Raw genomic sequence first — 13609 nt, forward strand, 5'->3', positions numbered from 1 at the left:
TCATATATTAATACCAAATAACACCATATACACCATAATGCAACACTAGGCTTGGATGATCTCGATCCCCCAACTTAAGTCACTTGATCGCTAAACTAGACAAAGTCTTCTAATTTTAGCTTCCTAACTCGATGTGCCTTTACTAAACTGTCCAAGACCTATTGACCCTCACTTGTGCCTTTTATTCTACTGTCCTTATACTATCTTACAACTATGGTGGTTAACCAATACCTCACTCCTAAGTGTTGTAAAACTATGTGATGAGTGAAAGTGTTCACTTTCAGAATGACATCTATGGTTTCTTCAGTGCATTTGACACCCTTAAAATATAGGTTTTCCTTCAAAACTCTTACACAAGACTCTCCTGACCTAAGGGCATCTCCAAAACTTGATGTGGCTCAAGGGCCTGGCTTGGGCCTTCTTGGGCCTAAGCTCAAAGTCCATGGTTCCCCTGTTTTCCTGGGCAGAAAACACCCTAACTTGAATTAACTTGTGACACATGGTTCTAACTCATATCCTATGAACTATGGTTGGAAAAACTTCTCGACACTCCCTCTAACCAAGGCCCAACAGGGCCTAATGAGGGTCTACCCATGACATGGTCAAATCTCCCTATTTCTAAGTTACAACAAAACTGTCCCCTGCTGGACAGATTTTGTTATTCTACTTGTGCACCTAACCAAATGACATGCAATCCTCCAACCAATACCTAAAAACTTTTATGTACTCCCAATACTAACTTCTGGTGGATTGGGCCTCAAAGTGCACATCAATGACATGGTCAAAACTCACTCTAAACCTCAGGGTACTAAACTGATTTTCTGCAGAAATTATAACTCTCCTTTCTCCAAGGTTTTGACTTGACAAACTCAACCACTAACAACCCAATACCCAAACCAAGACTTAAACATGGTGATCTATTAAACTAACTCCCTTATACTCAAAATAATCTTGGTGGAGATCATCCTTACCTAAGGTGAAACCACATTTCACAACTCACAAATCATCAAGTTTTTGAAACAACAAGTTATGCATTTTATAAAAGATATACATGACTTATTACCATGCATCAAGAAGCATTAATCAATATTAACACATTATTCCTACTGAAATTAAAGCTTACTAATAAAATCTTTCCAAATGATCAAAATCTTATAACATTCTAAGTGAAATCCACATGCATGCATGTCTTCGAGTTTTGCAAGCCAAATAACATGTTTTCTAAATATGTTTTACCAAGAAATTTACATGCAAGCCTAGCATGAGCTATATCTAGATGATCACTTAGCATGCAAGGAGTTTCATCAAATTTTTACTACAAAATTCAAGCCATTACCACATAAACATGCAAAAATTGAACAAAGCAACAAGAATGGTCTCAAGAACCATTCATTCGGATCCCCTATGGTCATGGCCGAATGAAATGGAAGGGAATGGCCATTTAACATCAAGAGTTTCCTTCTCAAGACTTGGCACTTCACCATTCCTTGTAGTCCTCTCAAAAACAACCTTAAACTCACAAGAATCAAGGTTGTACTTTGAGTTTCAACTAAAACCTTAACATGCAACCTTAAAACTTAAACTTTCTACTCAAAACTCTTTGAAATATATGTGATCATGGTATGTGAAGTAACATTTACTTGTGTAGGAGGTGGGAACTTGATTGAGAAAGAAAGAAAATGGGGAGGGGGGTGGTTTCGGCTGAAAAGCCGAGAGTGAGGGGGTTGGAGCCGAGAGTGAGAGAGAGGAGGGAGAGAAGAAAGAGTGTGGTGTGGGTGATGTGTGAAATGATCATGTCTTTTACTTGTTTTATGGTTTTTGTTTTGACAAATGTGAGTGGGAATAGGAATTGACATGACTACCCTTCCACTTATACTTGAATCATTTTGCATGCAAAGGTAAGAGGAATTTGGCTAGAAAAATAAGAGTAAGTGGGGTGGTAATTGTCTCTTTAGCCCTTTTTGATTGAATAGAAAGGATTTGCATGCAAGGACAACTATGTAATTTGCTAATTATAACAGTTAACATTTATAAAGATTTATTTTTGTAAAATAAAACACAAGTTCAAAAATTATAAAATTTATACCATAAAATAATTTGGATTTTTAGAAATTTTATAAAACTACTTTTGAAATTTGTGAACAAAATAACTTTTAAAGAGAAATTTATTCAAGGTTTAAAATATTCCTTATAAATCAAAAATGAAAGAAATAAATGAACTTTTGCTTTGAAAATTCATATACCACATAACGAAAATTTAAGATGCAGAGTTCTCATTCACACAAGCATACAATAGTTGAATATATTGGCATTCGGACTTTAAAGTTGTACTAAATTACAATTAATATTACACAGAAATGCCGGTTGTAACATCCGCTCCCCCTTAATGTATTCTGTCCCCAGAATCTATGAGAACAGATGAGGATACCGGGAACGCATATCAGACTCTAACTCCCAAGTCGATTCTTCGACCTTAGGGTTCCTCCAAAGTACTTTTACTAACTTTACTGACTTATTTCTAAGACTCTTCTCTTGCCAGTCGAGTATTTTGACCGGTTGCTCCATAAATGACAGGTCTGCCTGAATTTCTACTGGTTCATATTCTATTACATGGCTAGCGTCAAGATTATACTTCTTAAGCAATGACACATGGAACAAATTATGCACGTGCTGATACTGAGGTGGTAAGGCCAACTCGTAGGCCACCTTCCCTACTTGACTCAAAATTTCAAAAGGACCTATGTATCTAGGTGCTAACTTCCCTTTTTTGCCAAATCTAGACAACCCTTTTCTAGGTGACACCTTCAACAAAACAGCTTCGCCAATTTGGAATTGAACATCCTTACGTGCCGGATCCGCATACTTCCTCTGTCTATCTTGAGCAGCAAGTAGCCTTTTCTGAATTAACTTGACTGAGTCATAAAATTATTGTACCAATTCTGAGCCGAGAATCCTTCCTTCTCCTACTTCATCCCAGCTTGTTGGTGATCTATATTTTTGCCCGTACAAAGCTTCGTATGGTGGCATGCCGATACTGGAATGATAGCTATTGTTGTATGAGAATTCAATCAACGGCAAGTGGTCGTCCCAACTTCCTGCAAAATCGATTGCACAACTGCGCAACATGTCTTCGATTGTTTGAATTGTCCTTTCGCTTTGTCCATCAGTCTGCGGGTGGTATGCCGTGCTCATATTCAATTTCATGCCAAGACATTCTTGAAATTGCTTCCAAAATCTCGAGTTAAATCGGGGATCTCTGTCTGAAACTATTGATACAGATACTCCATGCCTTAGTACGATTTCGCGCACATACAGATGAACCAATTTGTCTAATGACGACTTCTCGTTAATTGGAAGGAAATGCGCTGACTTTGTAAGACGGTCAACTATAACCCATATAGCGTCATGCCCGGATTTCGTTCGCGGTAGTCCTACTATAAAGTCCATAGCGATATTTTCCCATTTCCATTCTAGAATCTTTAGGGGCTGAATTAATCCGCTTGGTCGTTGATGTTCTGCCTTCACTTTCTGACAAGTATAACACTTCGCAACCCATTCCGCTACGTCTCGCTTCAGATTTGGCCACCAAAAGTTTTTCTTTAAGTCCCGATACATCTTGGTACTTCCCGGGTGGATTGAAAATTTCGAATTGTGGGCTTCGTGTAGGATCTCATTCTTTATTTCATGTACATGAGGAATCCATATTCTGGAAGAAAACCTTAGTATCCCTTGCTCATCCCTTTGAGTATTAATCTCCTCTCCAGATAACTGATTCTTCTCTTTCTCCATTACTTCTTCTTGACATTTCTTTTCCACTAGTGTTGGCTGAAAAGTCATTACACGACAAACTTCTTCAACTTTTCCACAATCACAAAGTTCCAGTTCAAATCTCTTGATTTCTTCAGATAATTCCTTTGATGTTGTCATCATATTCAGTCTCTCCTTCCTACTTAGAGCATCGGCCACAACATTCACCTTTCCAGGATGGTAATTTATCGAACAGTCATAGTCCTTGATCAATTCCAGCCATCTCCTCTGCCTCATATTGAGCTCCTTCTGAGTGAAAATGTACTTTAAACTCTTGTGATCCGTGTAGATTTCACACTTTTCTCCGTAGAGGTAATGTCTCCAAATCTTAATTGCGAACACTATGGCGGCTAGTTCCAAGTCATGCATCGGGTACTTTAACTCATGCGGTTTCAACTGTCTTGACGCATACACGATCACCTTACTGTGTTGCGTTAACACACAACCCAATCCCTTATGTGAAGCGTCGCTGAATATCACAAAGTTTCCTTGGTCATCTGGAAGTACTAACACCGGAGCTGTTACCAATCTCTGCTTCAACTCTTGAAAGCTATCCTCACATTCTGCACTCCATTCAAACTTTTGAATCTTTCTGGTTAACTTGGTCAATGGCGTGGCGACTTTCGAAAAATCCTTGACGAACCTTCTATAGTATCTTGCCAACCCTAGAAAACTTCGCACCTCCGTAGGAGTCTTTGGCCTCTCCCAACTCATAACTGCCTCAATCTTTGCCGGATCCACTTTAACTCCTTCATTTCCAATGACATGCCCCAAAAATTGAACTTCCTTTAACCAAAGCTCACATTTGGTAAACTTGGCATACAACTTCTCTTGACGAAGTATTTCTAATGCTATCCAGAGGTGCTGTTTATGTTCTTCTTCTGACTTAGAATAAATAAGGATGTCATCAATGAATACCACGACAAACTTGTCCAAATACTTCTTAAATACTCGATTCATCAGATCCATAAATGCGGCCGGGGCGTTGGTCAATCCAAACGGCATTACTAGGAATTTATAATGCCCATATCTGGTCCTAAATGCTGTCTTGGGAATATCTTCTTCTTTGATCTTTAATTGATGGTATCCCGATCTCAAGTCAATCTTTGAAAAGTACTTTGCTCCTTTCAGCTGATAAAAAAGGTCATCTATTCTTGGTAGCGGGTAGCGGTTCTTGATCGTTACCTTATTCAACTCTCGATAATCTATGCACAGTCGCATACTCCCATCTTTCTTCTTGACAAACAGAACAGGTGCTCCCCATGGTGACGTACTTGGCCGTATCACTCCTTATCTAACAATTCTTGTAGCTGGCTCGCCAACTCTTTCATTTCTGCTGGTGCCATCCTATATGGGGCCTTTGAAACTGGTTCCGTTCCTGGAGCAAGGTTGATCTTGAACTCGATTTGTCGATCTGGTGGTAAGCCTGGTAGTTCATCTGGAAACACATCGGGAAACTCGTTAACTACAGGGATATCTTCTATGTTGGGGTTGCCCTTTTCTGAATCCACTACATACGCTAGAAACGACTCACAACCTTTTCTAAGTAGCTTTTTAGCCTGAACGATTGTGAGAAATAGTTGTTCTTGCCTCTGCCCCTTAAATACTACCTTCTCTCCACTCTTCGCCTATAAATACACTTTCTTGGTCTTACAATTAATCTGAGCGTTATTTTATCCTAACCAATCCATGCCTAAAATTATATCAAACTCTCCCAACTTAAAGAGTATCCAGTCGGCTGAAAACTTATACCCCGAAATATCAATCTCACACTTCGGACATAATTGATTTACAGGAATCTTCTCTTGGTTTGCAATTACCACATTTACTACCTCGCTCATAATCATTTTATCACATTGAAGCTTATCAACAAAAGTTTCTGATATGAAAGATCTTGTTGCTCCCGAATCAATCAATACTTTAGCTTTAACATTATTGAGTAAAAGTGTACCTGTTATCACCTTAGAATTCTGAACAGCATCCTTCATCTTCAGATCAAATGTCCTTGCTGTTGCTTGCGGGGTTGGTGTAGGTGGTGGAGGTAATGCCAATACCTCAACTGGCACGCTCGCACTGGTGTTTGCCACATTCATCAGAGCTTTGACTGGTCCGGTTGCCTTGCACTCCCTAGCTATGTGTCCAGTTTTCACACACTTGTAGCACGTAACTCCTGGCTTCGGCATCTTGCACTCATTCGCCAAATGTCCCTTCTGATTGCACCTATAGCATGTCATGCTCAACTTATTACACACTCCGGGGTGCCTTCTTCGACAGTTCTTGCATTCGGGTCTCTGGAATCTGTTTTCTCCAACTTGTCCTTGGCTTGCCTGGTTGTTCCCCTTTGATTCTTGCCTTTTACCCAAATTTCCCTTCTTTTGAAAATTTCCGCCCTTCTGGAATCCGATCCTCTTTACATTCCGATCTTGTGAACTCCCCACTTCAGACTTTTTTCCATAAAATGGAACCTTCCTCTTCTTGTTATCCCTCTCCTTCCTTGACTGCATCCCATTATTCTCAATCAGAGCAGCTTTCGGAACTACTCCCGCATAAGTTTCAAGCTCAAACATAGCCACTCTATCTCTGATCCAAGGCTCCAATCCTTGTTGAAATTTCTTCACTTTTTCCTCCTCGGTGCTGGTATACTTTGTCACAAAACTTGACAACTCAGTGAACTTCTTCTCATACTCCAGTACAGTCATGTTCCCTTGCTTCAGCTCCAAAAATTTAAGCTCCATCTTATTCTGCATGTACTTAGGGTAATACTTATCCAGAAATAACTTCTTAAATCTCTCCCAAGAAACCTGTTGAGTTGCTTCCATAGCTTTTACTGATTCCCACCAATAGATGACTTCGCCCTTCAAGAAGTAAGTAGCATACGGCGTCTTCTGATCGTCTCCTAACTGTACCAACTCAAAACCCCTTTCCATCTCCTTGATCCATGTGTTAGATATTACTGGATCAGTGGTATCATGAAATGCAGGTGGATTTACATTCTGAAAAGCCTTGAAAGTGACAATTTCTCTAGGTGGTACTGGTGGTTCAGGTGGTTGGTGTGGTTCACGGTTATCTTGGTTCTCAATTCGCTGTTGAAGAGTTAGTTGTTGTTGGGCTATAGCATTGGTTTGTTGTTGCAAAGTTTCCAGTAGTCGAAGAATATTTGGGTCTGTGGTGGATGTGTTTGTTGGGTTCTTCTTTTTGGGAGGCATGATCCTGAAATAAGAGTTATGTCAAAATAGATATGAATAATAAAATAATTCGAGGGTATCGCATGGCATTCTTATTTACATGTGAGGTCAGGTTTCAAATTAAGCAGATATGATGATGCATATAAAAGCGTATAATAATAGTTGAGAGCAATTGGAACAATAGAGCATGATTATTGAAATTTAAAGGTCACAATACATGGGATTAGAACAAAGTCTGATTCTAGGATCAACAGGCTTATTTAAAGGAAATAATGGAAACAACTGGGAAATTTTACGGAGTCTGATAGTACAACAACATGAAAGGTAAATGGAAAGAACTAAGGCTCCACTCCATCTGAACGGGGCTTGGTAGTCTTTTCCTCTCGAAGCGTCTTCACAATGCTTTGGAGCTCATCCGCCACCATCTGAATGACATACTGGCTGGTGCGGTCCCGGTGCGCTGGCATCTCCTCAAGCTTAGTGTTGACGTACTGAACCAAGGTCTCAAGTCTCGCAGTCATCTGCTCCTTGGGTTTCCCTTCGTAGTTTCGGCTGTCCGGGTACACGTTCTTCAGTCGGTCTATCAGTCGGTCATACTTTCCCTGAAGCATGTCAAACTCGCGCCTCAACTCAGCATACACGGTGAAAGCAATAGTGTCCTCCGAACCAGAGGATGACGAGGAATGCGCCCTTTGCTGACTAACCAATAAGAGGAGTATTAATAATAAACTTACTTAACCTACTCTCTCGCATATTATCTATAACCTACACATATACCCTTTAACCTATTTGGGCTGTCCAGGAACTCTAAACCGTCGCTCTGATACCAAAACCTGTCACACCCCAACTTAAACAGCAAATTAAATATAACTATTACAACATTTAATAATAAATAAACATACCCAAATCCAAGATCTTACAGTTTAGGGCTTGGAACAGCCCAACACTACCATCTATTACAACTGATTTTAAATACCGAGTCCTCACACAAACTACTATCACTTATTCTACCTCAGCTCGAACATAGGCATCAGCATCATAGGTCTTACGGGCAGTCTGCTTGAATCTAACCATAGCTGCTAGCTGTAATATCAGGGTAAAGCAAGGAGTGAGCCAAATGCTCAACTAGTGCTAAACAATACGATACAAAACATAAATCGAGAGATATATATTAAAGAATGTCAATGGGAGGACATGACCAATGATAATGAGAGATAAAACTTTGGGTGATGGCATCATTTTGTTGGTATCAAAACAATTTAAAAAAAAATCATATCTTAATCAAAATTATTTTATGACGCTACGGATTACAGCCAGTGATCAGCCGCGAAGTAATCCCGAACCTCGCTGGGTTCTAAAACATTAATGGGAATCCCTAGGCAACTTTTAAGCCTAATATAAGTGTGGAAAGGACTCGCGTCTCAGTCCAGATCCACTATTCAAAGAATACATTTACCCGCCTTTGGGACTGAAAACCCACATTTTATTTATTTCAAAAACTGATGCCGATTTATAACAAAATCCCTTTTCCAGTAAACATTTTTTTTATCAAGGGATTATAGATCAACTCGAAACACGGGAAATATGGTACTAAATCTCAGGGCCATGATTCACAAAACTATACTCTATTAAAGTAACTGAATGGTTTTCATATATCAAAGATTGGACAAGGGGATTTAGTGAGGCTATAGGATATTATAAAGGGTAATGCCAAATTGGGCTTTAAGCAATGGTTTCTCATCAAGGTTCAAGTGCTGGATCATCAAGAAGATAAGCTTCATGAATACTAAGGGTGTTAAGGTATGCATAAATGATCTTTAACTCAGGATATATCAGAATTGTCAAGCTTCGGGATAAGAAAGAGGGGTATCAATCAATGAGGAATCACTTTGATAAGTATCTGGCTTTTAGGGTTCAAGGTAATGTTCATAGGGGTTCAAGTATCAGGATGAGATATCAATACTTAGGAATCATCAGCATGTTAATCAAGAGAATCAACCAAGAGTTATAACTACCCTTTCTTTTATCCTGGCATTCGAATTACTTTAATATACTATCATGATAAGACCACTTTGCAATACGTACTCGAGGGTTCATGGCATTTTTATATAATTCAAAGATAAACATAAGATACGCTTGATTTAATATATCAAATGACACAGGATAGTTGCAGCAATGTATGAACTATTAGCAGTAAATATGAAGGACAAGTTGAATCACTTGCCTTGCGAAAGGCTGGTCTGGTCTGACTGGTAGAAGCAACTGGAGCTTCACTCGACCTTTATGGCAAGTTTTCCCTCGTCTCGAGATCCTACATAAATAATAATAATTCTCATTATAATATATTCTCACCAACTTAACCTATTTACAACCCGAATTTAAACACGGATGTCACTTAGGCCTATATGCACTAAATTTATATTCACCTTTAATTTATAATTGCACACACATAACCACATAATCACATATCATATATTAATACCAAATAACACCATATACACCATAATGCAACACTAGGCTTGGATGATCTCGATCCCCCACCTTAAGTCACTTGGTCGCTAAACTAGACAAAGTCTTCTAATTTTGGCTTCCTAACTCGATGTGCCTTTACTAAACTGTCCAAGACCTATTGACCCTCACTTGTGCCTTTTATTCTAATGACCTTATACTATCTTACAACTATGTTGGTTAACCAAGATCTCACTCCTAAGTATTCTAAAACTATGTGATGAGTGAAAGTGTTCACTGGTGCAAATTTCAGAATGACATCTATGGTTTTTTGAGTGCATTTGACACCCTTAAACTATAGTTTTTCCTTCAAAACTCTTACACAAGACTCTCCTGACCTAAGGGTATCTCCCAAACTTGATGTGGCTCAAGGGCCTGGCTTGGGCCTTCTTGGGCCTAAGCTCAAAGTCCATGGTTCCCCTGTTTTCCTGGGCAGAAAACACCCTAACCTGAATTAACTTGTGACACATGGTTCTAACTCATATCCTATGAACTATGGTTGGAAAAACTTCTCTGACACTCCCTCTAACTAAGGCCCAACAGAGCCTAATGAGGGCCTACCTATGACATGGTCAAATCTCCCTATTTCTAAGTTGCAACAAAACTGTCCCCTGTTGGACAGATTTTGTTATTCAACTTGTGCACCTAACCAAATGACATGCAATCCTCCAACCAACACCTAAAACCTTTTATATACTCCCAATACTAACTTCTGGTGGATTGGGTCTCAAAGTGCACATCAATGACATTGTCAAAACTCACTCTAAATCTCAGGGTACTAAACTGATTTTCTGCAGAAATTATAACTCTCCTTTCTCCAAGGTTTTGACTTGACAAACTCAACCACCAACAACCCAATACCCAAACCAAGACTTAAATATGGTGATCTACTAAAATAACTCCCTTATACTCAAAATATTCTTGGTGGAGATCATCCTTACCTAAGGTGCAATCATGGCAAAACAAAAGAAACCACATTTCACAACTCACAAATCATCAAGTTTTTGAAACAACAAGTTATGCATTTTATAAAAGATATACACTACTTATTACCATGCATCAAGAAGAATTAATCAATATTAACACAATATTCCTACTGAAATTAAAGCTTACTAATAAAATCTTTCCAAATGATCAAAATCTTATAACATTCGAAGTGAAATCCACATGCATGCATGTCTTCGAGTTTTGCAAGCCAAACAACATGTTTTCTAAATATGTTTTACTAAGAAATTTACATGCAAGCCTAGCATGAGCTATATCTATATGATCACTTAGCATGCAAGGAGTTTCATCAAATTTTTACTACAAAATTCAAGCCATTATCACATAAACATGCAAAAATTGAACATAGCAACAAGAATGGTCTCAAGAACCATTCATTCGGCTCCCCTATGGTCATGGCCGAATGAAATGGAAGAGAATGGCCATTTAACATCAAGAGTTTCCTTCTCAAGACTTGGAACTTCACCATTCCTTGCAGTCCTCTCAAAAACAACCTTAAACTCACAAGAATCAAGGTTGTACTTTGAGTTTCAACTAAAACCTTAACATGCAACCTTAAACTTAAACTTTCTACTCAAAACTCTTTGAAATATATGTGATCATGGTATGGGAAGTAACATTTACTTGTGTAGGAGGTGGGAACTTGATTGAGAAAGAAAGAAAATGGGGAGGGGGGTGGTTTCGGCTGAAAAGCCGAGAGTGAGGGGGTAGGAGCCGAGAGTGAGAGAGAGGAGGGACAGAAGAAAGAGTGTGGTGTGGGTGATGTGTGAAATGATCATGTCTTTTACTTGTTTAATGGTTTTTGTTTTGAAAAATGTGAGTGGGAATAGGAATTGACATGACTACCCTTCCACTTATACTTGAATCATTTTGCATGCAAGGGTAAATAAGGAATTTGGCTAGAAAAATAAGAGTTAGTGGGGGTGGTAATTGTCTCTTTAGCCCTTTTTGATTGAATAGAAAGGATTTGCATGCAAGGAAAACTATGTAATTTTCTAATTATAACAATTAACATTTATAAAGATTTATTTTTGTAAAATAAAACAGAAGTTCAAAAATTATAAAATTTATACCATAAAATAATTTGGATTTTTAGAAATTTTATAAAACTACTTTTGAAATTTGTGAACAAAATAACTTTTAAAGAGAAATTTATTCAAGGTTTAAAATATTCCTTATAAATCAAAAATGAAAGGAATAAATAAACTTTTGCTTTGAAAATTCATATACCACATAACGAAAATTTAAGATGCAGAGTTCTCATTCACACAAGCATACAATAGTTGCATATATTGGCATTCGGCTTTTAAAGTTGTACTAAATTTACAATTAATATTACACAGAAATGCCGGTTGTAACAAAGAAAATTTCCCCTAAAGTGGCACTTGCTCCAGAAGAAGCAAATACCCCTGAAGTGGTATTATCTCCGGAAGAGATTCCAGTCCCTGAAGATACGGGATTAAAAAATCATGAAATTTCAATAAATTATGTGCATGATATGAAATAATGGGATCGAAGTAAAGCCATAATTGATGATGTATTTGTGTATTTCGCAGCATTGGATGTAGACATAAATTCTGATCCTGAACCACAAAGTGTGGATAAATGCCGTCGAAGAAAAGACTGGCCAAAATGGAAAGACACAATCCAAACATAATTAAATTCATTGCGTAAAAGAGAAGTATTTGGACCTGTTGTCCAAACACCAATCGGTGTGAACCCTGTTGGGAATAAATGGGTATTCATAAGAAAACGAAATGAAAAGAATGAAATTATGAGATATAAAGCCCGACTTGTAGCACTAGGGTTTTCTCAAAGGCCTAGAATTGATTAACAAGAGACATACTCGCCAGTGATGGAAGAAATTACTTTTCGTTTTATATCAGGTATGACATCTAAAGAAAAATTGGAAACACGTCTTATGGACGTCGTTACTGCATACCTATATGGTTCACTTGATAGTGAAATTTTTATGAAAATCCCAGAAGGGTTAAAAATGGATGAGTTCAAGAAACCTCGTCATATATACTCCATTAAACTTCAACGATCATTGTATGGACTGAAACAATCTGGTCGTATGTGGTATAATAGACTAAGTCGTTATTTACAAAAGAATGGGTATATTAGTAACCAAATTTCTGCATTTATTTTTATCAAAAAATCATAATATGGTTTTGTGATTAGTGTTGTATATATGGATGATTTAAATCTTGTAGGAACAACTACGGAGGTTAATAATGCTTTCATATACTTAAAGTCAGAGTTTAAAATGAAAGTTCTTGTAAGGACAAAATATTGTCTTGGGATACAAGTCGAGCACTTGTCAACATGAATTTTCCTCCACCAATCCACATATACAGAAATGGTTTTGAACAAATTTTACATGGATAAATATCATCCATTGACTACTCCAATGGTGGTTAGATCTTTAGAGCCTGATAAAGATCCATTTCAACTACGAGAAAATGATGAAGAAGTTCTTGGTCCTGAAATCCCATATCTAGGTGCAATTGGTGCACTTATGTATCTTGCAAATAATACAAGGCCAAATATTGCATTTGCTGTGAATTTATTGGCTAGATTTAGCTCTGCTCCGATGGACAGACATTGGAATGGGACCAAACATATATTTCGTTATCTTTGTGGAACAACAGACTTTGGATTATTCTTCCCAAAAATTAACATCTCAGTTGATTGGATATGCAGACGCTGGATATTTGTCAGATCCTCATTTTGGTAAATCACAAACTGGATATGTATTTACATATTGCGGTACAACCATTTCCTGGAAATCCATGAAGTAAACTACAGTGGCAACCTCAACAAATCACTCAGAACTCATTGCAATTCATGAAGCCAGTGGAGAATGTGTTTTATTGTGATCTATCATCAAGAATATTCGGGAAATCATATGGATTACCAGACGTCACTAGAAGTCCTACCATTATGTTTGAGGATAACACTGCATGCATTGATCAATTCAAGGAAGGATATATCAAAGGAGACAGGATGAAACACATTTCATAAAATTATTCTACACTCATAAGCTTCAAAAGAATGGTGAAATTGATGTTCAACAAATTCGGTCATGTGACAACTTTGCT

General features: G+C 37.9%; 1 protein-coding gene across 1 annotated transcript; it reads left to right on the forward strand.

Annotated features, from left to right (window-relative positions):
• Nucleotides 1-12867: 12867 nt before the first annotated feature.
• On the forward strand, nucleotides 12868-13245 carry LOC141690780 (secreted RxLR effector protein 161-like). Its single transcript, XM_074495553.1, has one exon. The coding sequence runs from the start codon at nucleotides 12868-12870 to the stop codon at nucleotides 13243-13245; it is 378 nt and encodes a 125-aa protein (XP_074351654.1).
• The last annotated feature ends 364 nt before the right edge of the window (nucleotides 13246-13609 follow it).

The sequence above is a fragment of the Apium graveolens genome, chromosome 10 (assembly GCF_009905375.1).
Source record: "Apium graveolens cultivar Ventura chromosome 10, ASM990537v1, whole genome shotgun sequence".
Taxonomy (NCBI): domain Eukaryota; kingdom Viridiplantae; phylum Streptophyta; class Magnoliopsida; order Apiales; family Apiaceae; genus Apium; species Apium graveolens.